Source organism: Jaculus jaculus, chromosome 2 (genome assembly GCF_020740685.1).
Source record: "Jaculus jaculus isolate mJacJac1 chromosome 2, mJacJac1.mat.Y.cur, whole genome shotgun sequence".
In the NCBI taxonomy this organism is placed as follows: domain Eukaryota; kingdom Metazoa; phylum Chordata; class Mammalia; order Rodentia; family Dipodidae; genus Jaculus; species Jaculus jaculus.
In genome coordinates, this window is record NC_059103.1 from 195,563,576 (window position 1) to 195,587,134 (window position 23,559).

Genomic DNA, 23,559 nt, shown 5'->3' on the forward strand with positions numbered 1-23,559 from the left:
CCTAATGTAGTGCAGCTACTTTCCTGCGAGTGAAGAACCTGCTGTTCTGAAAAATGGGAGGAACAAAAATGAAAGGTCTTAGTAACTACTGCTCCCAGTCCCAAATCCAGGTGCCTGGGCTGAACTTAGTCCTTTTGTTACTATTCCCTGTGGCACTCTGTAATTAGGGAGCCATCAACTCATTTTTGTATATTAGAAGATGACAGAAGAGAGAGGGACAGAGAAAAAGAGAAAGCAATTAAAAATATAACTATATACATATCAGACAGTCTTGGTTACCACCTGTAATTTCAGTGAGGCAGGAGGATTATAGGTTTGAGGCCAGCCTGGGCTCCATAGGGAGATTGTTTCAAACCCAGCTCACACACATGCTTACTACAGATACTTCATTTCAGCTTTTGCTCTTGGCCCCAAGCCCATAGGTAATCTTTCTCTCAGTGGGTGGGTGGGGCGGGGGAGGCAGTACATGCTTGTATGTGTGTGGGCACATCTATGTGTGCAGGTGCATGTATGTATGTATATGCATTACTCTGCGGGCTAGAGGTTGATCTTGGATGTCTTCCAATTGCTCTTACCCCCCCCCCCTTTTTCATTCTAGTCTAGGCTAACCAGGAATTTACTATGTATTCTCAGGGTGGCCTTGAACTCATGATGATCCTCCTACCTTTGTCTTCCAAGTGCTGGGATTAAAGGTGTGCACCACCTCGCCCAGATCCCCCTTATTTTTTAAAATTTTTTTTTAATGTTTATTTATTTGAAAGTGACAGAGAAAGAGGGAGAGAGAGAGAGAGAGAGAGAGAGAGAGAGAGAGAATGGGCACGCCAGGGCCTCCAGCCACTGCAAACGAACTCCCGACACTTGTGCCCCCTTGTGCATCTGGCTAACGTGGGTCCTAGGGAATCGAGCCTCAAACTGGGGTCCTTAGGCTTCACAGGCAAGTGCTTAACCTCTAAGCCATCTCTCCAGCCCTCCCCCTTTTTTTTGAAACAAGGTTTCAGTGAACCTGGAGCTCACCAATTTGGCAATCCCTGGGGATTCTCCTGTCTCCATCTTCCCTACCCCAGACTTAGTATTTCTAATGCCCTTTCTCTGCCACTCATACCATAGTCTTCTGGCCCTTAATCAACTCTCTGTGACTATAGATTCTAGTTACATGCAATGTCTAGGCTTTCATTCGTGAAGCATCTGGGATCTTGGTGGTCCTGCCTGTGTGACCTTTTATCACTAGATGTGGAAAAGCCATAGAACATTGCAGGTTTCAGAGCCACAGCACCCTTTTCTCAGTCTATGGAATCAATCTTGCTTACCCTTGGTAATGGCAATCCATTGCTCCAGCCAATTCTGCAGCTTCCCTTTTTTTCTGTCAGTTCAATGCTATGAAGAGCTCAGAATTGCTAGACTGCAGTTTGAACTTCCAAATGAGTGGAGGCATTGTTGGGTCCTGGGTACACCCATTCTTAGCTGCATACTGAGACTGCTCCACCAGCAGATCCAGAGTTGGCATAATGGACAACTAATTCCAGGCAGGTCCTCAGGTGTGATGAAGGGGAGGCAATGGGAAACTCGTTGTCTTTTTGACCCTGGTCCCCGGACCTATGCATTCTGGATCCACAAGAAAGACTGACTGGTATTCACTGGTTCAGAACATCATGGGACTGACCTCAGGAGGTACTAGAACTGCATCTTCAGGAGATGACGTCAGCATTCTGGAAGCTCTTCTTTCTGGATGGTGTGATACATGGTATGACCAATAAATCCTATTAGTATTAGCCCATCCTGTACTTTACACTGTAAAATCTCAATGGGACCCATGGTAACTTACAAGGCATTTGATTGTCACGATGACAGAGGCATGGTGAACAGGAAGGGTAATTTCTAATTCAGAGTAAGTGTCTTTTCATGTAAAATCTCACAAATGACCACTAGAGATTAGGATATTTGCCTAAACTCTTCATGCTTCCACAACAATTGATTGTAAAGGGAGGCTTCAGTGAGTTGATCAACTCTGGCCACAGGTAAAATTCTCACCTACCGTGTGGTGCTCCCCGTGTCTGAAATTGAGAGAATGATACTTTTGACCTTAGAGCTTTCTGCTCCTCAGAGGAAAAGTGGCATGCAAGTGCAGTGGTTGTGAATAACAGAAATGGTGTCATCCCTCCCCACTCTGCAGGGCCCATTTAACCTGAGCACCTAGGAAGACATGTCCTCAATGTGTATGCCATTATAAGCTCCCCTGACATCTTATCCACTTCCTCCTGAGCACTAGTTTTGTGATCATCTCTTCAGCTACTTGAATAATCCTTCTTTCCCTGAGTAGATTCCCAAATCCCAAGTGGGGGGACAGGGACTGACTTCATCTCTCTATCAGTATGTGTCTAACATCCAGCACAGTGCCTATGTGTAGAAGAATTCAATAAGCATTTATTGAGTGGATAAATAACTGAATAAACAAGCAATATATATTTGTTTGAATTCTTCCCTAACAGGAAACCCAGAGAGGCAAGATTAGCAGTTTGTCGTCTTCTCTCCCAACATGAGAATCAGAAGGCTGTGCTCTGGTAAATAGAGTGGGCACCGTGCCATGAAAAACGTATTGGGGTGATTTTCAGCAGTGTGAATGTTTAGTAACAATTGTACCAAAGAGCAGGTTGCCTCATTCAGCTACCATCTGTTGGGCAACTGTCTATTCTAATAGGACTGATCCATTAAAACTAGCCTAAGAAGACTTCCAGTTAAGATGGCAGCGTAGGAACCACGCCAAAGCAGCCTAGGGGAGAAAGAGGCCCCCCCCCAAAGAAAACCCCAGCAACATATACTCTTCTAGTAAAAAGTGAGGTGTATAAGAAATTACCACCTGTAGCAAAGAAGTAGGAGAGATCCAGAGCATCTAGAGCCCACATAGGCAGGCAGAAGCGGCTCCGGCAGAGGGGCACCAGGTCCGAGGCAGCAGCACGTGTGCAGGGCCACAGCTGCCAGGCTCAGCTTGAGCCACAGGAAAAGCCAGGTGAGGGGATTCTCCACTCAAACTGGAGCTCCTTGCAAATGCAGGAAATGTGAAGGGAGGACCGCAGCCACCAACGGAGGAACAGATCACGAGGTAGAGGATCGTGTGGACCAGCAGGAGAACTAGAGCCACCATCCACAGCCTCCCCTCCCCCACTGCCAGCACAAATGCCAGTGAGCACCAGAGACCTGGGGAAGGGAGCTCCCAGCACCCAGCACCGGCAACCAGAGCAGCGACCCAGTGACCCAGCCAGCCTATTTGAACCTACAGCCAAATGGATAATAAGTCCAAATGGATTAAAGACCTTAACATCAGACCCAAAACTCTGGAACTGCTACAGGAAAAAGTAGGGGAAACCCTTCAACATATTGGTCTTGACAAAGACTTTCTGAATATAACCCCAGTTGTTCAGGCAATAAAACCACAGATTAACCACTGGGACCTCGTGAAATTACAAAGATTTTGTACAGCAAAGGACACTAAATAAAGGAAAGAGTCAACCTACAGAATGGGAAAAAGAATCTTTGCCAGCTGTACATCTGATAAAGGATTAATATCTAGGATATACAAATAACTCAGAATATTAAATAATAGGAACTCAAACAACCCAATTAAAAAAATGGGCTATGGAACTAAATAGATAATTCTCAAAAGAAGAAATACAGATGGCATATAAGCATCTAAAAAATATTCTACATCCCTTGTCACCAGGGAAATGCAGATTAAAACTACATTGAGTGGAGACACTACAAGTCGTTGAGGTATGGGTTGGACAGAGGGGGACACACAGCTGGCTGCCTCCACCTGCGAGGCGGGGAGAGCCAAGGCCCAAGGGGGCCTTGTGTTCATTCAGGGTTCAGGGCGCTGGGTGGTTCCAAGTCGCTCTCCTCCACCAGCTGTCATGAGCAAGTCCTCTGCCCCAAGAAAAGGAGAAGGAATGGCAATGAAGAGGACACCCACCTCCCCCTCTAGACCAAGAGTTGTAGTAGAAGCCCTGTCTTTCAGGAGCCTGTGTCACAGAGTCTTTGAGCAGTGATGGTGGTAGGAGCAGCAGCTGCAGCAATATCAATAGCCCGGAGAGGGCCAGAGGGCAGCATGAGCCAGGTCATCCCTGGATCCAGCCCCAGCACCTCTCAGCCGGTGCCCGAACAGTCTGTGCTGTGCCAAGGCCCGTACTTCTGCATCAGTCAAACCATGAAGGAGGCCCACTTGCACAGCCTCCAGCACCGACGAAGGCCCCCGACATGATGCTGGCAGCTTCTTGCCTTCTGTGAAGGGACAGCACTGTGCAGATCCTGAATCTTAACTTAGGATTGGTTTTTAAACTTTGAAACCTGTTGGCTTCCAGTCTGTATTTGAAAGAATAGGCTGACAGGCTGTTGTTTACTTGTGGTTTTGCTGCACTATTGCAATTTCAAAGGGGCTTTGGAGCAATTTTTTTTATAGATTCTTTGGATGGAGGGTATCAGATCCATGTCAAGGTAGTGTCTGTCTGTGGAGGTCTCATCTGTGTGTTGCATCCATAGTGTGTCTGGTGCAGACTGATTTCCCAGTCTGTTAATTAGAAATTCTACTTTCTATAAAAGGGCCTTTTAAAAATGTGGGATCTTCAATCTTTTTTTTAACTCAATAAACTAGTAAAAAGTAAAAAAATACATTGAGATTCCATCTTACTCCTGTTAGATTAGCTGCCATCATGAAAGCAAATGACCACAAATGCTGTCGAGGGTGCAGAAAAATAGGAACCCTTCTACACTGTTGGTGAGAATGTAATCTGGTCCAGCCAATGTGGAAATCAGTGTGGAGGTTCCTAAGACAGCTAAAAATAGATCTACCATATGACCCAGCTATAGCATTCCTAGGCATATATCCTAAGGACTCAACCATGTTTCTTGCCACTCAATTAACAATAGCTGGGAAATGGAACCAACCTAGATGTCCCTCAACTGATGAGTGGATAATGAAGATATGGCACATTTATACAGTGGAGTTCTACTCAGTGGTAAAGAAAAATGAAGTTATGAAATTTGCAGGCAAATGGATGGATCTGGATTATACTAAGTGAGGTAACCTAGGCCCAGAAAGCCAAATGTCATGTGTTCTCTCTCATATGTGTATCCTAGCTACAGATGATTAAACTTCTGTATGAGTAGGAAGAAAACTCAGTAGCAAAGGCCAGTAAGCTAAAAAAGAGATAAAGGGAAGAGAAAGGAAGGCAGGGGGTACCTAATGGGATGGTAATATATATATATATTTTATATATATATTTTTATATATATATTTTATATATATGGAAGAATAAATTAATGGGGGTGGAAAGGCCCAAGTGAGGTTAGAGGAAGAGATTGAGTAAAGGAAAAATGGAGGGAGGACTAATCAAAATCTAAGAGGATGTAAATAAATGATATGGAAACCTACGTTTTTGGACAATGGAACACTCAGTTGCCATAGATTGTTACTAGAAAATTTTCTGTGCCAGGGATGGGATACCTTCCAGTGAGTTGTTGGCCAGGGAGATCCCTGATGCCCCAAAACATTACAGGACATTGCTGAGGCCCTTGGTGTCCCACCAGGAATAGATGGTAAGACCCTGTTGCGGAAGACTGCACATACTTGGGCTGCAAGGCCACTGAGAAATCCTGCTGGAGCTGAGCTGAAAACCTCCATGTAGACCAGCTGACAGAAAGCTGGAAGAAGCCATTCTGCATGCAGTTCAATGAGAGAGAGAGAAATCACCAGTAAAGATACTCAACAGTGCAAGCCTTATATTTTGCCAGCCAGTCCAATTGAGCCAACGGGTGCAATAGTGGCACATCTGTCATGGTGGAAACCAGCTGCCCTTGAATTGGACTGGAGGCCTGCTCCATGGCTGGGAATACATCCCTGATACTGAAACGTCTTCTGCTGTCTGACTAAATGTATATACTATGGTCATCAAACTGCTCAGTAAGCATTTCTTTTAATGTTCATACCCATATATTAATACTACTCTCACTTTTTGTAGAGAACCTTCTCTCTTCAGATGGCAGTGACCTTGTGATGACTCAGAAGGCATCATGATTCTGAGAAGTGACAGAAAGTGCTCAGCACTGCAGTATCTTTATCACACCCTCCAACGCTCAGGGTCCATTGAGGAAGAGGTGGCAGAAAGAATGTAATAGACAAAGGGAGGGCAGGACTCTTTACAACGTGCTCCTCCAGCTACAAACTGACCTGTATATCCATGACCTATAGTGCCTGACACTTCCTACACAAGACCATCATAATAGGAGGAAAAGATGATGACATCAGAATAAAAGAGACTGATTGAGAGGTGTAGGGGATATGATGGAGAATGGAGGGAAAGTGGGAGGAGGGCATTACTATGGGTTGTTGTTTATAATCATGGAAGTTGTTAATAAAAAAATTAAATAATTTTTAAAAAAAACTAGCCTAAGTGTGTACACGTACATGCATCTGACCTTATTCCTTTTCAAATCTTTCTAAACCATTTGCAGGAGAAAAGGTGTTTCACGTCTGGCTGGGTACTGCTCAGGGTTTGTGTGTTACAACACCTAGGCAAGTTGTAAAGTCCACACAACGTGTCATAATGCTCTACCAGGAAGGATTTTCTCTTGAGTGTTCAGTCAGAAGTTAAATCCGCGATAAATAATAACACTCTGAAAGCCTGGATAGCAAACAATTTGGTGCAAAGAGGTTAGTGTACGTTGTGCAAAGGCAGCAGAATCTGGCATGGGATGAAGAAGGACCATCCATGCCTGTTGTTATTAATATGGAGGATTTCTGACAGCATTGAAAGACAGCCCAAAAGACTATAGAAAATATATCTTTTCCATATGCCCATACAATTAGGTTAAGCTCAGTGAAGACATAATGATTCTAACTCTGGTCATGCCTTTTCATAAAGCCTTTACCAAGCTCTTTTGTTACATAAAGGCAGACAACATGTTGGCCCATATAAACGCACCCTGGGCATGACCAGTTGGGCTGGTGGTGTGTCATAGTGTGGGCCAGCTTCCATGAACACCTCAGTGCTTAGCATATGCCTGGCACCTGATGGGGACTCAATGAATATTTGTTCAGTGAGTGTTCTAAGACCAATGGAGGCAACTCTCTAGATTTTCAGCCTGAGAGCAGATCCTATGGCCTTAGATCAAGCTGACCATGAGTCAGAAATTGGGTATTTAATAAGCCAAACCCAAAGGAAATCGTTAGTATGTCCCTCTAGTAAACTCTGAAAGGCAGTCTGCTTTGCAGACTAAAGCACTGGCTGTGTGTCATTTTGGAAACCAAACATCAATCTGTGGCTGCTTGAGAGTCAATCCAGTGGAGTCTTGGTTCAGTTACAAGAATGACTAATTTTGTACTAGATTCTCACATGATTCAAAAAGTGTGTGAATGACTCAGACCATTAATATCCTTTGCTCCTGTGATCTCCCCTCCCAGTGTAACGATGGCTGTAAGGCAATAATGGTAATTGGAAGAGGAGGAGACCTTGACTCTTTGCTCTGTGGCAATAAAATGACACACTTTTCAGTAATTACATGTGCATACAGTATTGTGTGGAAGCAATGAAGTATATTACCATCATATAACTATATTTAATATTTATGTTAAAACACAGTGAAAGTAAAATGTAGCTCTAGTGTGGGTGAGGACTGAGTTCCATCTTTTGTTTCTACCATTTCCTCACCCCACTGCCCCCTAGCAGCTTTGGCTTCTAGTTTGTTCTGAGGGACACAGCCAGCAGAATTACTAGCAGTTGGTTCTCTGACTGCCTGTCCTCTATTGATGTCAGAGAAATGCGGCAGTCCAAGCAGCCAGTGTTGGGTTCTAGTTAAAATGCAGCTGGTTGTTGACAAGTGATTTTGAGCAGAAACTAATTAGCAGATTTTTTTCTTCATATTACTGCCCCATCTTTTTGAAATGATTCATTAGATAAAAGCCTGATGGTTGGAGTCAGCTTTTGTGCCTCCCTGTCTTCTTGACAGTCACAAATGACTCCCACCTAGCATTGTGGACTCATCTCAGTTTTTACCTTAACCTCTGTGGCATTTGACATCCTGAAATTCCTTCCTGGGTTTGGAACCCCATCTTTGGGTTGTCTGGTTTGTTAACTCCTGAAGTTTTCTGCCTGGACTCTTTCCCCTATGTGAAGTGTGGTATTCTCCACTGTTTTTTCTTGCCCCCCTTTTTTTCTGTCCATTTATTCAGTCTCCTTGGTGATCTCCCTCATTTCCATGGTTTCTGTTAGTCTATATGTGGAGTCCTCCTGTGGGTATTTGCATGTCAGACTTGCTGAGCGCAGACCTGCCCATGCTGCCACCCCGAAGATCTGACTGTAACGATAACAGCAACAATGACAATAATAATGATGGCAACTATCACAGCTGCTCACTGCGGGTACCCTGTCACACAGCGGAGGCCGTCATCGCTTCATTCCGCGTGCACTTCTCAGCAGCTCTGGGAAGTAGACACTGGTACTGTTTCCTGTTGCCCAGAGAGAAAAGTAGAGTTAGATATATTTACTGCATTCAGTGAGTAACAGTCTCATTTTCAATCTCGGTTCAAGAGCCTGAGCTTTTAATCATGGCACGTTGAGATTAGCATGTCGAAGAGGAATCCATGACTTCCTTTCTCTTCTCCTGGCATAGCCGCTGTTACTTGGTCCCATGAATGGCCACGTTTCATGATCTGGGGAAGGAGTGCAGCAGTAAAGTGCTTGCCTAGCATGAGCAAGACCCTAGCTTTGACCCTCTGCACTAGACCTTCAAATATTGTTGATACAGAAGTACTTTCATTTATTCACTTTTTTTGGTTGGTTGGTTTTTTGGGATAGGGTCTCATATAACCCAGATTATCCTTCAAACTTACTATGTAGAGCCACCTTGACCTTCTTCATCTTCCAGCCTTCATCTCTGGAATTTTAAGGTGCTAGGAGTGCACCACTATGCCCAGCTGCAAAAGTACTTTTAATTTTTAAAATATATATTATTTGGGCTGGGGAGATGGCACAGTGTTAAAGGTGTTTGCTTGCAAAGCCTGTCAGCCAGAGTTCAATTCCTCAGTACCCATGTGAAGCCAGATATACAAAGTGATGCTTGCATTTGGAGTTCATTTACAACAGCAAGAGCTCCTGGCATACCCATGTACCTCCCTTCTCTCTGCAAATACATAAAAACAATTTAAAATTATATATTTATTGTTTGTATTAAATTTAGAAGTTTCAGACTCAGAGCCTTCAGGCTAGTGTATCATTTGCCTATACATTGCTTTTTTGTTTTGTTTTTTATTCATTAATTATTTTATTTTATTTTTTGAAACAGGGTCTCATTCTAGCCCAGGCTGACTTGGATCTTACTGTGTAGTCTGGCCTTGAACTCACAGTGATCCCCCTACTGTAGCCTCCCAGGGGTTGGCATTAAAGATATGAACCACCAAGCCCATCTTTATTTTTGTTGACAACTTTTATTTATGTGTGTATAATATGCACATATGAAATATGGGTGTGTACATGTGGAACATGTAGTTTGATCATAATCCACTCCCACTACCTTCTCTTGTCCCTCTCGGTTCCTCTTTCTCTGAACACTGCCGCCTTCTTCCCAACCAATGTCATCTTTGATGTCTTCCTTCTTTTTCTTCTTAAGTATGTGTGCACACATGTAAGAGAGAGAGGAGGGAGAGAGAGAGATTGTGTGTGCCTGAGTTTATTTAGGTTTGCCTTATGTGAGCATGGGTGGGGGTTGTTTACCAGAGCACATGTAATTGCACCATTGTGGAAAGCATCTTCCAGCCCCTATCATTTCTATGTGTCAATAACGCCTCCCTGGGGGCAGGATGGGGGCTCCATGCCTTCTCCATCATTCACAACGGAACTTTCAAGGGCCCAGCATGGTGCAGGTCTTGTTTATCACATTGTTTCACAAAGCAGCCGTCTTCCACATAATGCCAGGTTTCTAATGCATTTAACAGTGTGCAGTCTGGTGTTGCAGCAGTCCTTTGACCTGTGTGCCCGTTCTTCCTTCTCATCTTCAGATCCCAGAGCCCCTGCATCCTGGCTCATGGAGCCCAGTGGGTGTTTACAGTGCCTGGTATAGAATGTTGTGATGCTCCCTGCGCCTCTTCATAGAGCTTGAAATGTTTAATCAAATGAGATCTGTTACTTGCTTCCTCTAGTGAGTTTTTTTTTAAATTTTATTTATTTATCTGAGAGTAATAGAGAGAGAAAGAGGCAGATATATATAGGCATATATATATAATGGGCATGCCAGGGCCTCCAGCCACTGCAAACGAACTCCAGACGCATGCGCCCCCTTGTGCATCTGGCTAACGTGGGTCCTGGGAAATTGAGCCTCGAACCGGGGTCCTTAGGCTTCACAGGCAAGTGCTTAACTGCTAAGCCATCTCTCCAGCCCTCCTCTAGTGTTTTTGACTTGTGTTTTCACATCCTTCCTTCCCTATCCACAGGCATGTTACAGCTTCTATGCTGGCCTTTATGCTGATGTTGGAAGAAAAAGAATAAAAATTGATCATCTACTATGTATGTGTCAAATAGAATTCTGTTAAGTCTTCACATCACCTGTGTGAGTGCTCCCAATTCCTAATGGAGAGACCCAGGGTTTCCAAAGGATTATCCCAAGGTGCACAGCCCAGCATGGACCCAGGTCTCTCTTCTAACCCTGGGGTCCATGAGTTTTTCTCCATCATATCAAATGTAGATCCAGTGCTGTGTACCATGATCTGCTTCCTGTCTCTCTGTTCTTCCTTTTTAGAAATCAATTACTTGACTTTTAACCTATTACATATTGATTATATTCCCATTAGATTATACTTGTATGGGCCCTCTCCTCTGCCCCGTCCCTTTCCTCCCATTTCTCACCACCACAGTGTAGTGTGGCCTCCCGTAGTTCCTTCATGCACCTGCACTGCCTGAGCACCTAGAGGGCAGCAGACATCCTGCCAGGCCCACATACATGGACTTGCCTGAGAGGTTCCTGGACCCAGTGGTCATTCTGCCACGTGCTGGGAATCTGGACCCAGCCTGTCTTCAGTGCTTTTCTATGATGAGCTTTCTTGCATCTAGTTCCCAGGACAAGCCTGCTTAAGAAAGCGTCCCCTGCTGTAGCATTCCCCACGCCTGAGTTTATTGTTTCTTCTGGTGTCATTCTTCATTTTCTTCCCATGCCTTCATTTTAAGTGTAGAGACAGCAATGCCTGCTGCTTTCCTCTAGAAAATGCTGCTTAGCTATTTCCCCACATCAGTATCTCAGAGGCTGCATCAAACTCTGTGCCCCTGCCCAGGACTTGGCGATTCTGCATTAAAAAACCAAAAGCAACAACAAGAACAATGATTTAAAAAAAAGTGTCACAGCCCAGCTAAGCTGGCCAGCCATTTGCTCTGCCATTGGTTAGCTTAGAGCAGTAACTCCATCCTCACTTCCTGTCTCTAATGCATCCTCCAGGCAAGGGCAGGAAGCATTTCTCCTTCACCCCTTTTAGCATCTTTCTGTTCTGGTCAGGTTGGTTCCATAGGCTGGCTCCCAAAGCTCTTCGTCATCTGCTCCCTGTTGACCTCTTTGGTCTGTGTCCTTTGGGCCACAGTGTTTTGTATGTAGAGGACCCTCAGTGAATATTGGTGGGTGAGTGTTAGGTGAGTGGGCAGTGGAGAAAAATGTGACTTGTCTTGTCCCAAGGACAGGACTAAGTTTTAAATATGCAGGTGTGGTATACTGTTACTGCTGATTTCTGTCACTTCTCTCATTTAAAAGTTATAATGGTCTCAGGCTGGAGAGATGGCTTAGCAGTTAAAGTACTTGCCTGCAAAGTTGATGGATCCAGGTTCGATTCCCCCGGGCCCATGTAGGCCAGATGCACAAGGTGGTGCGTGCATCTGGAGTTTGTTTGCAATGGCTAGAAGCCCTGGTGCATCCACTCTTTCTCTCTTCTCTCTCTCTCAAATAAATAAAGGGCATGGATTTGGATTTATGACAGGCCCGTACCCCTGGTCCTGTCATAGTGTCCCATGCCAAACTGTGAGCAAACTATGGCCCTGAACCAGTTCCTGGCCTCTCCCTATAGGCTCCTGGCACTGCAGTGAGTTGCATATTGGAAAAGAGGGGGAAATTTTTTTTTAAGTTATAATGGTCTAAAGATGAAGAAGTGATTCTGACTTTCATTAACCTAGTATGTGAGCTGAGTTGTGTTTCTCCGGAAATCCTGTTCCTGTGCCCCTGTCTTTCTTGTCATCTGTTTTACGTCTGCCTGCCATTTATTTTGGCATATGTGTCTTAAGAGGGACTCACATTTTAGCCTGGGCTGGCTTAAAACTCACTATTTAGCCCAGGCTACACCTGGCATTTACATGGATGTCAGGTAATTCAGACTCAGTGAGGTTATTTTGTGGACACTAGACCTTATTCCAGCCTGACTGGTGATGCTGTGAGAGGAAATGACACAGCCTCAGCTCAGTGAAAGGAGCACATGTTGGCAGAGGAGAGGATGGCCTGCAATTCCAGGAGAGGAGAGAGTCTCCAGAGGAGCCATCTCCTCTGATGCCCTCTTCTTGGTTGTCTTGACTCCAGAACTGCAAGAACGGGAATTCCTGTTGCTCATGCCACCTAGCCTTTGGTTCTTTGTTATGGCAGCTTGTCAAGCGGGCATGTGGAGTGGGGCTGAAGTCTTGTATCTAAGCACAGTATCTTTGGGAAAAGAATGACTTGATGACATAGAAGGCCCTCTTCTCCCAGCTCAGATTTCTTTCAACCGTTAACCGTTTGAAATTTGTTCTCAGAAGAGGACCATCCTTCTCTTCCTTTTACTAGAATAGCATGCATGATCCATTACTCAAAGAATGCCTTGCGTTATCTATTTTTATTTAAAATACAAACAAAGCCAAAAACCATTAAAAACAGTTAATCTCTGTATGTTGCTTTGATTTGAACAGATGATGAATTTAATATTTTTTCATGCTGTCATTTGTGATAGCTTGGGTACAGTAATGCCTCTTTGCAGTGAAACCCCATGCCAAGTGCAACATCAGGCTTTCATAGAAGACATTTGCAGTGAATTTTTGTGAGTTTCAGCTTTCTAGAGTTTCTAATTGTGGGGAAAAAAACCCAACATTGAATCACTAAATTTAGTTTATTTAGGTTTTTCTAGTCATATTTTATATTGCCATGTTTTTGATGTCCAAATGCCTCTGTCTCCCATCCTCACCCTCCACAACCATCCCCCACTCAGTCTTCCATGTAATGACTGAATAGTGCTTATAATTGAGCCAGAGAAAGTAAGTTTGCTGAATGAATTAGAGACTTTGCTGATAAACAGTATTTGAATTTTCCTTATCATCAACTCAGATCAGGTCTTTTGTAATCATCCTAGATGATATCAGGATTTCAGACTGATCCTAGACCTTAAGAAGGCTCATCTGTTTGCTGTCTGGAATGTTACCATTAACATCTTAGGTGAATGTGAGTCCATTTTCTTTTGAAAATCCTTTGCTAAGAACCAGCAATTTAATTTCTAGAGCTACCCTAACCTCTTTTTGAAAATGTACTTTGAGCTGGAGAAGATGGCTTAGCAGTTAAGGTAGTTGCCTGCAAAGCCAAAGGACCCCAGTTCAATTCCCCACTACCCACATAAGCCAGATACACAAGAAGGTGTATGCATGTGGAGTTCATTTGCAGTGTCTGGAGGCCTTGGCATGCCCATTCTCTCTCTCTCTCTTTTTCTCTTCCTCTTTCTCTCAAATAAATAAATAATACATTTTTAAAAAGTGTACTTTATTTTTATTTACTTATTAGAGAGATAGAAGCAGACAGAAAGCATGGGCATGTCAGGGCCTTCAGCCACTGCACATGAATTCCAGATGCATGCATCATCTTGTGCCTCTGACTTACGTGAGTACTAGAGAATCGAACCTGGGTCCTCAGGCTTTGAGGGAAGCCTTAACATCTAAGCCATCTCTCCAGCCCTACCCTGAACTCTTGATGCACCATTTTTTTTGTTGTTGTTGTTTTGTTTTGAGGCAGGGTCTTGCCAGGCTAACTTGGAACTCACTATGTAGTCTCAGGCTGGTCTTACAGTGATCCTCCTGCCTCTGCCTTCCAAATGCTGGGATTAAAGATGTATGCCTCCATGACTACCCAGCAGAGAGAGAATGGGTGCACCAGGGCCTCTAGCCACTGCAGACAAACTTCAGATGCATGTGTCACGTTGTGCATCTGGATTTACATGGATTCTGGGGAATTGAACTCTGGGTTTTAGGCTTTGCATGCAAACATCTTGACCACTGTGCCATCTCACCTGTCCCTGTTGCACCAAGTCTGAATTGTTCTCTTTTTGTTCTATCATAGAGAGACAGAGAGCTAGTCACCATTCTAGCTCACTAGCTCTCATTCTCATTCATACACATTACTAAATTGCCTTTCTATCTTCTCTTTTCTAAATTGAGCTTTATTGGTTCCTTAGCCTCCTAGGACTTAATTTAAAATTTTTCATTATATATAAGGCTTGTCATTGAAACTTGTCCATATTTTTCGTGGCTGTCTTTGATGGTCAATCTAGCTAAAGTGCCATCAGTGTAAGGTAGTCACTATGTTCCCTCTCTTGTGTAACTGTGGGGTTTAAGCATTTTGGTAGGCTGCTTAATTTTTCATCTCTACTTAGCTAACCAAAATGCATAGCAATTAAACAACAGAGAAAGATGTAACTTTTCTACATGACTAAAGGTAATTAAAATAGACAATCTTTTAATTTCATATGCATTGGATTCTGAGAGATTAGAAGCATACCTTGCTGACTTAAAGCAAAACCAACAATTTTTTTCTATATGTTGTAGGTTTAACATTACCTCTAAATGGATGCTAGAAGATAAGTCATTTAATTTCTTTCTGTGTTATTTTATTTACTTTTAAAATAGAGAAGGGAGATCAAGATTGAATTATCTGTAAGTTTCCTTCCAGCTCAGAAATTATATAGTCTACTAATACTAACAAATTGATAATTTTGACCATTAGTAGATGAAGTATATTTTATACTAATGCGATTATGTATATGTACATATATCTATATATACACACACATACATATATACATTGGCCTATGTGTCAGGTACTGATAATTTAGACATCTTGCAATGATTTTCTGTCTTATTAACAAAAGGTAAAGGTCAAGCAGCTGCTATGGCTGTGCTGTACAGAACGCCTGTTGAAGTGTATAGGGCAGGAGGAGCAATGCAGTGATGTGTAAGGTGGCAGCTGAGGTCTCAGGTGAAGAGGTGGAAGTGGTGGTGTCTGCTGGACTAGAAATGGAAAAATGATTTGGAGGACAGAACAGGGATTTTAATAGATTGGGGTTTTTAATGTATGCTTTTAAATTTTGGGTTTTTTTTTTCCATTTTCATACATGTATATAATGTATTTTGATCTTATTCCTCCATTACGCTTCTTGCCCCCCTCCCACTAACACTATTCTTCCCTCCCATTATTTCCCATCTTACTTCATACCCTTTTTATCTTCAACCCATTGCGTTAGACTAGGAGTGCTTGTATGACCGTGGATGGAAAAGTATTCCTGTGGAACGGGCCGCTTACCAGTGGCTACACCACCTAGGAACCTGACTCCTTCTCTCCAAGTAGCAATTAGCTGTCATCTCTTCTGGGAGGCGTGGCATCTCATGGACTCTTCCCATCAATGGTGAAATATTGACAGGCTTGTCAGTCTTGTGCAGGAAGCCACAACTGCTATGAATTTATGAGTGTAATGGACATGTCCTATCCAGAGGACAGGCTTACACAGCCCTCTTTTTCACCTTCCTGCTCTTTCTACCACTAGCTGTTTTTTTTTTTTTATTTTTTTTATTTTTAATACTAGGGTAAAGAGCCAGTATAACCTACCTACCTACGTTCCTACCTTCCTTCTCTTTCTTCTCATTCATTCATTTCTTCTTTCTTTCCTTTTTTGAGAAAGACCCTACCTATAGAATGGGAAGATTCTGAAAGGAAACAGACAAGATGTGGGGCCACCATAAAGTGGTAATTGTGGCATTGTGGAACTAGGTTTCAGGTATTCACGGTACAGTTCTTTCAGTTTTCCTACCTGGTTGAAAATTTCATAATATTCAGGGAGAACAGCATTGATTGAGAGTTCATCCTTGAATAGGACAAGAGGAATGGTTACTTTGTATTGTGGCAGAATTATGGAAGGCCAAGGTTAAAGCCTCATTTTTTTGTCACTGTTGTTTAAATGGGAATCAATATCATTCTGTGAGCCAAAGACCAATGAGGAACACTGAGATTAAAAATGGGATAACCACTGTTGAAAGTGGGGAGGAACTCAGCATATCTGGATGAGGAAGAATGGGTAGTGCTCAGGTCCCGAGGAATGGGCTCATTTGCAGCTTTCTGTAAGCTGATAGGCAAACTTGAAGGGCTGTGTGGTTTAAGAAGGGGAAAGTACTAAAAAGGAGAAAAATGAGCCCCTCTGCCATTGCCCAGCAACCATGTCTTTTTGTTGGACTCTTATCTATTGTAATATCTGGCAAATTTAATTGTATGGGATAAAAACAGTGTATGCAAACCTTATTGACACGATTATCATTAACCACGATGATTTTCTCTGTTTTTATTAGGTAAAAGAAGAACGTCCAGAAAAAATACCAGATTTGAAATTATTAGTGGAGAGGAAATTTTTGGCTTTACAAGATAAGAATTCTGATGCAGACTTTCAAAACAATGAAAAATTTGTACAATTTAAGCAACAGCTGAGAGAACTAAGGAAGCAGTGTAAGTCAGCATGCTTTGCTTTGCTTTGCTTTGCTTTGGCCTTTTGAAATTAGGGAACTGACCTAACAGTCCCAGAATATGGATTCTATGAAATTTGCTTCTCTGCTTGGCTCATCCTCATCCTGAGTTGCTTGTTTTTGTGGTTGCAGTTCTGTATTTGTCTAATTTTTGGTTCAGATCACCCTGTCCATTTCTAAAAGTCAACAATTTCCACAAAGTGCCAGGAGAATACCCCAGCAGTTAAAGAAAGTTCCATGTATTGCCTCAGTATTGGAGAAGAGAATTGGGAAGACCAAATTAACCTGCAAAGTATTTTATTTGTTTAACAGTGATACTGTTTTTTTACATTTTATACTGCTGTGTCAAACTTTAGCATACACTGGCTTCAATTTTGCTGTTTTGGAGTAATGTTAGTGATGTTTCCTCAGATCTTTTTACTTCTTAAATATGAACTAAAATGTTCATGGCCATTGTACCCTTGTATAAATTCCATGTGATTTTTTTTAAATTAAAAAAAATTTTTGGTTTTTTGAGGTAGGGTTTCACTGTAGCCCAGGCTGACCTGAAACTCACCATGTAGTAGTCTCAAGGTGGCCTTGAACTTACGGCAATTCCCTTACCTCTGCCTCCCAAGTGCTGGGATTAAAGGTGTGTGCCACCACAGCTGGCTCCATGTGAGTTTTAAATGTATTCCCTTCTTAATAGTCTATTACACTGAAGTTTTTTAATGGACCTAATTTTGACTTGAAAATGAGGATGAGGAAAATAATTTACTATACAAAACAAAAACTTGCAGACCGATTGCCTGAGAAATAAAACATCTTTTATGCTCAGTAAAGAGCCAGTGGCTTTTCCTTTCCTATTTTTCCATGTGCTTCACATTACAAGGCTTTGTAAATTAATTTTTTACCTTGGCTTTATAGAAAAAAGGAGTAAGATTCTTAAAGAATTAGGTAGCAAAGAAAAACTTCTTCTTTAGCTTTAATCTTCCCTCACATTTATCTGCATATTCAAAGAGTAGGAATGTTATATGAGAAACAAACTCATTTCATGTCCTTATCTGTACTTAGTGTAGAGATTGGTATTTTGAAATAGGCCTTCTTTTAAATATAAGCATTTTCTTTCAATTGATGCTGAGATCTCAGAAAACAACTGAGGAAGCTGGTTTACTTTTGTCTATTTTACAAATAACTCAAGTTTCACAATGTGGAATGTTTTGCAATCATGATGAGACTATTGCTTTACTGTAGATTTAAACAGTAAGCATTTTTTTCCCCACATTTTAGGTCTATGTTTTCATTGAAAATCAGAACTACTAAAATCTCTAAGTAATTTGTAGATAATTTCTTAAATAACTAAGTAACTATTCTTCTAAATGAGTAATAATTTCCAGAACAGGTAACTCCAGAGGTGCTAGTGAATTTCAGTTTTGATGGTGTTCATAACAGCCAAATATGGTTTATTTTAGTAATAGAGCCAGTACTCATAAGTTATGGCAGACCTAGCCTATTATCCAATCAATTCCTTATGATAAAAGTATTAATAATACAAATTGAAGGATAACTATCCCAAAATATACATTTTTTTCTTCTTTGTTATTCACCAAGTTTTTATTTCATAAGAAAATTATAAAGACTTTTATAATGAAACACTCTTGAAACATTTTCTGATTAAGAACATGTAATTGAACAAAGCAATGTTTGGAATGATGGTAGTTATTTCTTGAATTTTCTCTAAATTGGGAGAGATAAAAAGGTTTCTTCAGACCCATTTACTGTACATCATTTGGATGAACAGTTAAAGCTAATGACAAAGTAGATTTATGTTTCAAGGAATACTTCCTTATATCAGGCTTTCCTATGTACTGTAACACTGGACTTAAAAGAATTTTCCCTTTAATTTCCTCTAAAATATTTTGTTAAAAAAAGCTATTGAATCTCAGAGGACCAAATGAGGAAACTGTGACTGCTCTTTTACAACATTCTGTGAGATGGGCACCCCTCGCTTGCAGAGTGGGAGCCTTAGCTCAGCACTGTGGCCGCTGTTAATGAAACTGGACGTGCGTTTCATGGATTTCATTCCTTGCCTGTAGTCTGCTCTGTTGAAGATGGGCTCCTTAGTATTTGTGGATGCAGGTCAGAGATACACGGTGTCTTAACAAAGAAACTAACAGATCTACTTTTAGATATGTTCTAGAGACCAGGAATTAACTAATAATTTTCATTGTTTTTAAAGATTGGAGAGAAGTCAGGTGAGACCCTTGCTCCTAGTTGCCTATCTCAGTAAAGTAAAAGCTGAAGTGACCTGGTCATGGTGGCTCACATCAGTAATCTGGCACTCAGGAGGTAGAGGCAGAAGGATCACTGCAAGTTTGAGGCCAGCCTGGTCTACGTAGTGAGGCATAGGACACCTGGGCTATATAGTGAGACTGCCTTAAAATATCAAAACAGGGCTGAAGAGATGGCTTAGCAGTTATGCACTTGCCTGTGAAGCCTAAGGACCCTGGTTCGAGGCTCGATTCCCCAGGACCCACGTTAGCCAGATGCACAAGGGGCACATGCGTCTGAAGTTCGTTGCAGTGGCTGGAGGTCCTGGTGCACCCATTCTCCCTCTCTCTCTTCCTCTTTCTGTCACTCTCAAATAAATAAAAATGAATAAAAATATTAAAAATATATAAAAACAATTCTTTTAAGACCTGTGAATCTGAAGAGGTCTTCCATGAAAACCATGACAGATTCACTACCTTCATGATGGGAAACATGATTGACTGAATGGAATTTAAGTGGTGGGTCTGATGGGAGGACTAAGTAGAGAAAAGCAGTTCACCCTGCCACGGCTCTCAGCAGCTGCTGCTTAGAGCTTTGGATCTCTTGCTCCCTCAACACACTGGAAATGTGCTACTGACAGCCACAGAGCTTTGGTTCACGAGGTGTGGCTCTGTTGGTTTTTATCCTATTATAAATCAGGACAAGTATCAATCTATTAAAAACACTAATGCTATTACCTAGTAATATAAAGAATATTTGGCCTGGCGTGGTGGCACATGCCTTTAATCCCAGCACTTGGGAGTCAGAGGTAGGAGGATTGCCATGAGTTCAAGGCTACCCTGAGACTACATAGTGATCTAGAGTGAGACCCTACCTTGAAAAATCAAAAATGAAGGGGAAAAAAAAGAACATTTGATATGAAAAAATATGTTTTCCAAACACAAGGAAAAGTCTCTGAGAGGGGAGCATTGCTTGTCAATTTTGCAGGTCTCGGTTTCTAGCCTAGAAGAGAGCTGGATTGTTCCTGAGTAATACCTTAGCATTTGGTCTGTTGAGACTATTATGGTTCTGATTAAAGTGGACAAGGAAAGTTAGGACTCAAAAGGGTGGACACATCTACACTTCCAACACAGATCTGGGCTGAGGTGGCTAGACCACAGCCTGTGGACCAAATTCAGCCTGAAAACTAAGAATAGGCTTTAAAAAAAAAATATATATATATATATATATATATATATATATATATGTAATAAACACAAATCCAGTGGAGGTGTGTGTGTGTGTGTGTGTGTGTGTGTGTGTGTATTTTTTTTTCTTTGGTTTTTCGACGTAGGGTCTCACACTAGTCCAGGCTGACCTGGAATTCACTCTGTCATCTCAGGGTGGCCTTGAACTCACAGCGATCCTCCTACCTCTGCCTCCCGAGTGCTGGGATTAAAGGCATGTGCCACCACACCCAGCAAAAAATATATTTTTTTAAGTTGAGAAACAAAATAAAGGACAATATGTAGTGATATAAAAGTTACATGAAAATCTGGTTTTGATGTTTATAGATAGTCTAATTAGAAGTCAGACATGCTCACTTGTTTATTCATAGTCTGTGTATGGTTTCACAATGTTGTGCCAGTTGCATGTTGCATCACAGACCACTCACTGGCCCCCAAAGCTTTTCATATTTACTCTTTACAGAAAAGCTGACTGATTCCTGATCTCAGCTATATCTGGAAACAAGAACAGTTAAAAAAAAAACTTCAGTTTTTCTATTAAATATCGTACATTGGTCTTAGGTATATTGAGAACATCTTAAACAGGCATTGTATATGAATCATTGTAGGTTATCCTCATAGATGAGTAAAATACAGTGAAAAGACAATGCATGTAGACATGACCTAATGTGAGAAGCATTAGCAAGTATCAGATCTAAAGCAAAGAAAAACATCAGAGATGAATGTTATATGAGGTAAGGAAAGCCATATTGCCTGTGTTCTGCTAATGTTGCCAGGCAGTGATAAGGGCTTGTGGAGCCTCACATCCAGAGATTCTGAGGCTGGATCCAGGCCCAGCAGCAAAGCCTATGCTGATGGGTTAAAGTGACAAAGGAAAGGGACAGTGTAGATCTAGCATTTACCTTTCCTCAAACACAAACCCAGTGGATAAGGTACACTTGTTTGAAGCTATGATTTCCCCAAGAGGAACATGTTTTAGTTGTACAGAAGATCCAAATTCTTAGAACAAATCATTCAATCTTTTGGATCTCCAGTGACCTCTCACGTCAGTTTCTCTCCTCATTGCTGTGACAAAATGCCTGACAGAGACAACCTCAAGAAAGAAGGGTTATTTGGGCTCATGGTTGTGTTCTTGAACAGAACATCATGGCAGCAACATCCTGTGTGTGTGTGATAGCTGGCGCATCAGGGGCAAGATGCCTGTAAGAACCAGCCCCTAGGGACGTACTTATCCAGCTAGGTCCCTCATAAAGCTTCCAGAACCTCCCAAAGTCACGCCATCAGACAGAATCATGGCATTTAGTACATGGTCCTGTTGGGGAAGCTTCAAATCACAACAACTATATATTAGAGACAATTTAGTCTGCCCCAATTTATTTCTCAGGATTATCACCCAGCATAAATGAGATGCTGGCTCTTTTTTTGTTTGTTTGTTTGTTTGTTTCATATAACTTTTTTTGCTGGCTCTTTTTAAACTCTCAAACTTGCTTTAAGTCTATTATTGAGGGAGCTTGTGCAGCATAGTGGAAAGAGTCTGATCTTAGCAGCCACAAGGTTGCGTAACCCACTAGGTAGTCTAGACCCCTTGGAGATACATTTTCTCCTGTCTCTTGCAGACAAGGAAAGTTAATCTTAGGGGCTGGAGAGATGGCTCAGCAGTTAAGATGCTCGCCTGCAAAGCCTAACAACCTGGGTTTGATTCCCTAGTACCCATGAAAGGCCAGATGCACAAAGTGGTGCATGTGCCTGGAGTTCATTTGTAGTGGATGGAGACCCTGGTGTGCCCATTCTATTTTCTTTCTCCCTCCCTCTCTCTCTCTCTTCCTCCCTTGCTCTGCTTACAAATAAATAAAATATATGTATTTTTAGAAAAAGCAGCAAAGAAAATTGAGATAATTGAAGAGGATTTAAAAAAAATTTACCTGAAGGCAAGATGACTAGGATGCTGCTGCAGTGATACTTAAGACTAGCAACCATTTTACAGAGACGAATTTCATTTCCCTGAGGAGTAGTCCTATGTTTACTACCAAGTTGTGAAATAACTCTTATTCTCAATGATTTGACTTCAGGCAGACATATGTACACTTTCTTGGATAAAGTAATTTTAGGTTATTTTTACAATATGTTAAGGTAATTTTCTCCAATTGCTTTATTTTTTTAAAATTATTTATTTATTTATTTATTTGAGAGCAACAGACACAGAAAGACAGAGGGAGAGAGAGAATGGGCGCGTCAGGGCTTCCCGCCTCTGCAAACGAACTCCAGACGCGTGCGCCCCCTTGTGCATCTGGCTAACGTGGGACCTGGGGAACCGAGCCTTGAACCGGGGTCCTTAGGCTTCACAGGCAAGCACTTAACCGCTAAGCCATCTCTCCAGCCCTCCAATTGCTTTAAACTAGCTCTACTAATGCAAATTATGTTTTCTTGCAATTTTAACTACAGGAGAATTTACTTAGAATTTGCCAATACTTTACTTATTTGGTTTTTCGAAATAGGGTCTCACTCTAGCTCAGGCTGACCTGGAATTAGACTCAGGTTGACCTTTAAACTCATAGTGATCCTCCTACCTCAGCCTCCCAAGTGCTGTGATTAAAAATGTGTGCCACCATGCCCTGCCAGAAACTTTTTAAAAAAAAAATTATTTATTTATTTTATTTATTTGAGAGTGATATAGAGAGAAAGAGTTAAATATAAAGAGAGTGAGTATGCATGTGCCAGGGTTTCCTGCCACTGCAAATGAACTCCAGACACATGTGCCACTTTGTGCATCTGGCTTTACATCGGTACTGGAGAATCAAACTTGGACTGTCAGGGTTTGCCAGCAAGCAACTCAGTAGTTATATTGAACCATCTCTTCAGCCCTGCAAATACTTTTATATACATAACTTTGCAAGATACAATACAATTATTTCTTGTATTTCTTAAATAAATATATTTACTTATTTTAGAGAGAGACAGAAAGAGGCAGACTGAGATTGAATATGGGTACACCAGGCCTCCTGCCACTGCAAACGAATTCTAGACACAAGTGCCACTTGTGCATCTGGCTTTATGTTGGTACTGGGGAATTGAACCCAGACCATTTGGTTTTGTAAGTAAGTGCCTTTGACCACAAAGGAATCTTTCCAGCCCAGTATTTCTCATTCATTTGTTTACCTTTTATATGATTAACAAGCACTGTAGGTTGTAGTGTAGTTCAGCAAAGGCAGAAATTGAGGTAATCAGCTAATGCTTAAAGCTTTCATCATTTCCTTTTTATTCAAAGGCAGGACTGA

The 23,559-nt window shown here is 41.8% G+C and overlaps 1 protein-coding gene and 2 pseudogenes across 5 annotated transcripts in view; all 3 read left to right on the top strand.

The window, feature by feature from the left end:
- Nsmce2 (NSE2 (MMS21) homolog, SMC5-SMC6 complex SUMO ligase) overlaps positions 1 to 23,559 on the top strand; it is a 273,683-nt gene that overhangs the window by 85,178 nt on the left and 164,946 nt on the right. For all 5 annotated transcript variants that reach the window (XM_045144559.1, XM_045144558.1, XM_045144560.1 and 2 more), the window contains exon 4: positions 16,638 to 16,791. In XM_045144559.1, coding sequence (XP_045000494.1) covers positions 16,638 to 16,791 — 154 coding nt within the window. The remainder of the gene's footprint in view (positions 1 to 16,637; positions 16,792 to 23,559) is intronic.
- On the top strand, positions 3,768 to 4,252 carry LOC123458564 (annotated as a pseudogene).
- LOC123459135 lies at positions 11,976 to 12,115 on the top strand (annotated as a pseudogene).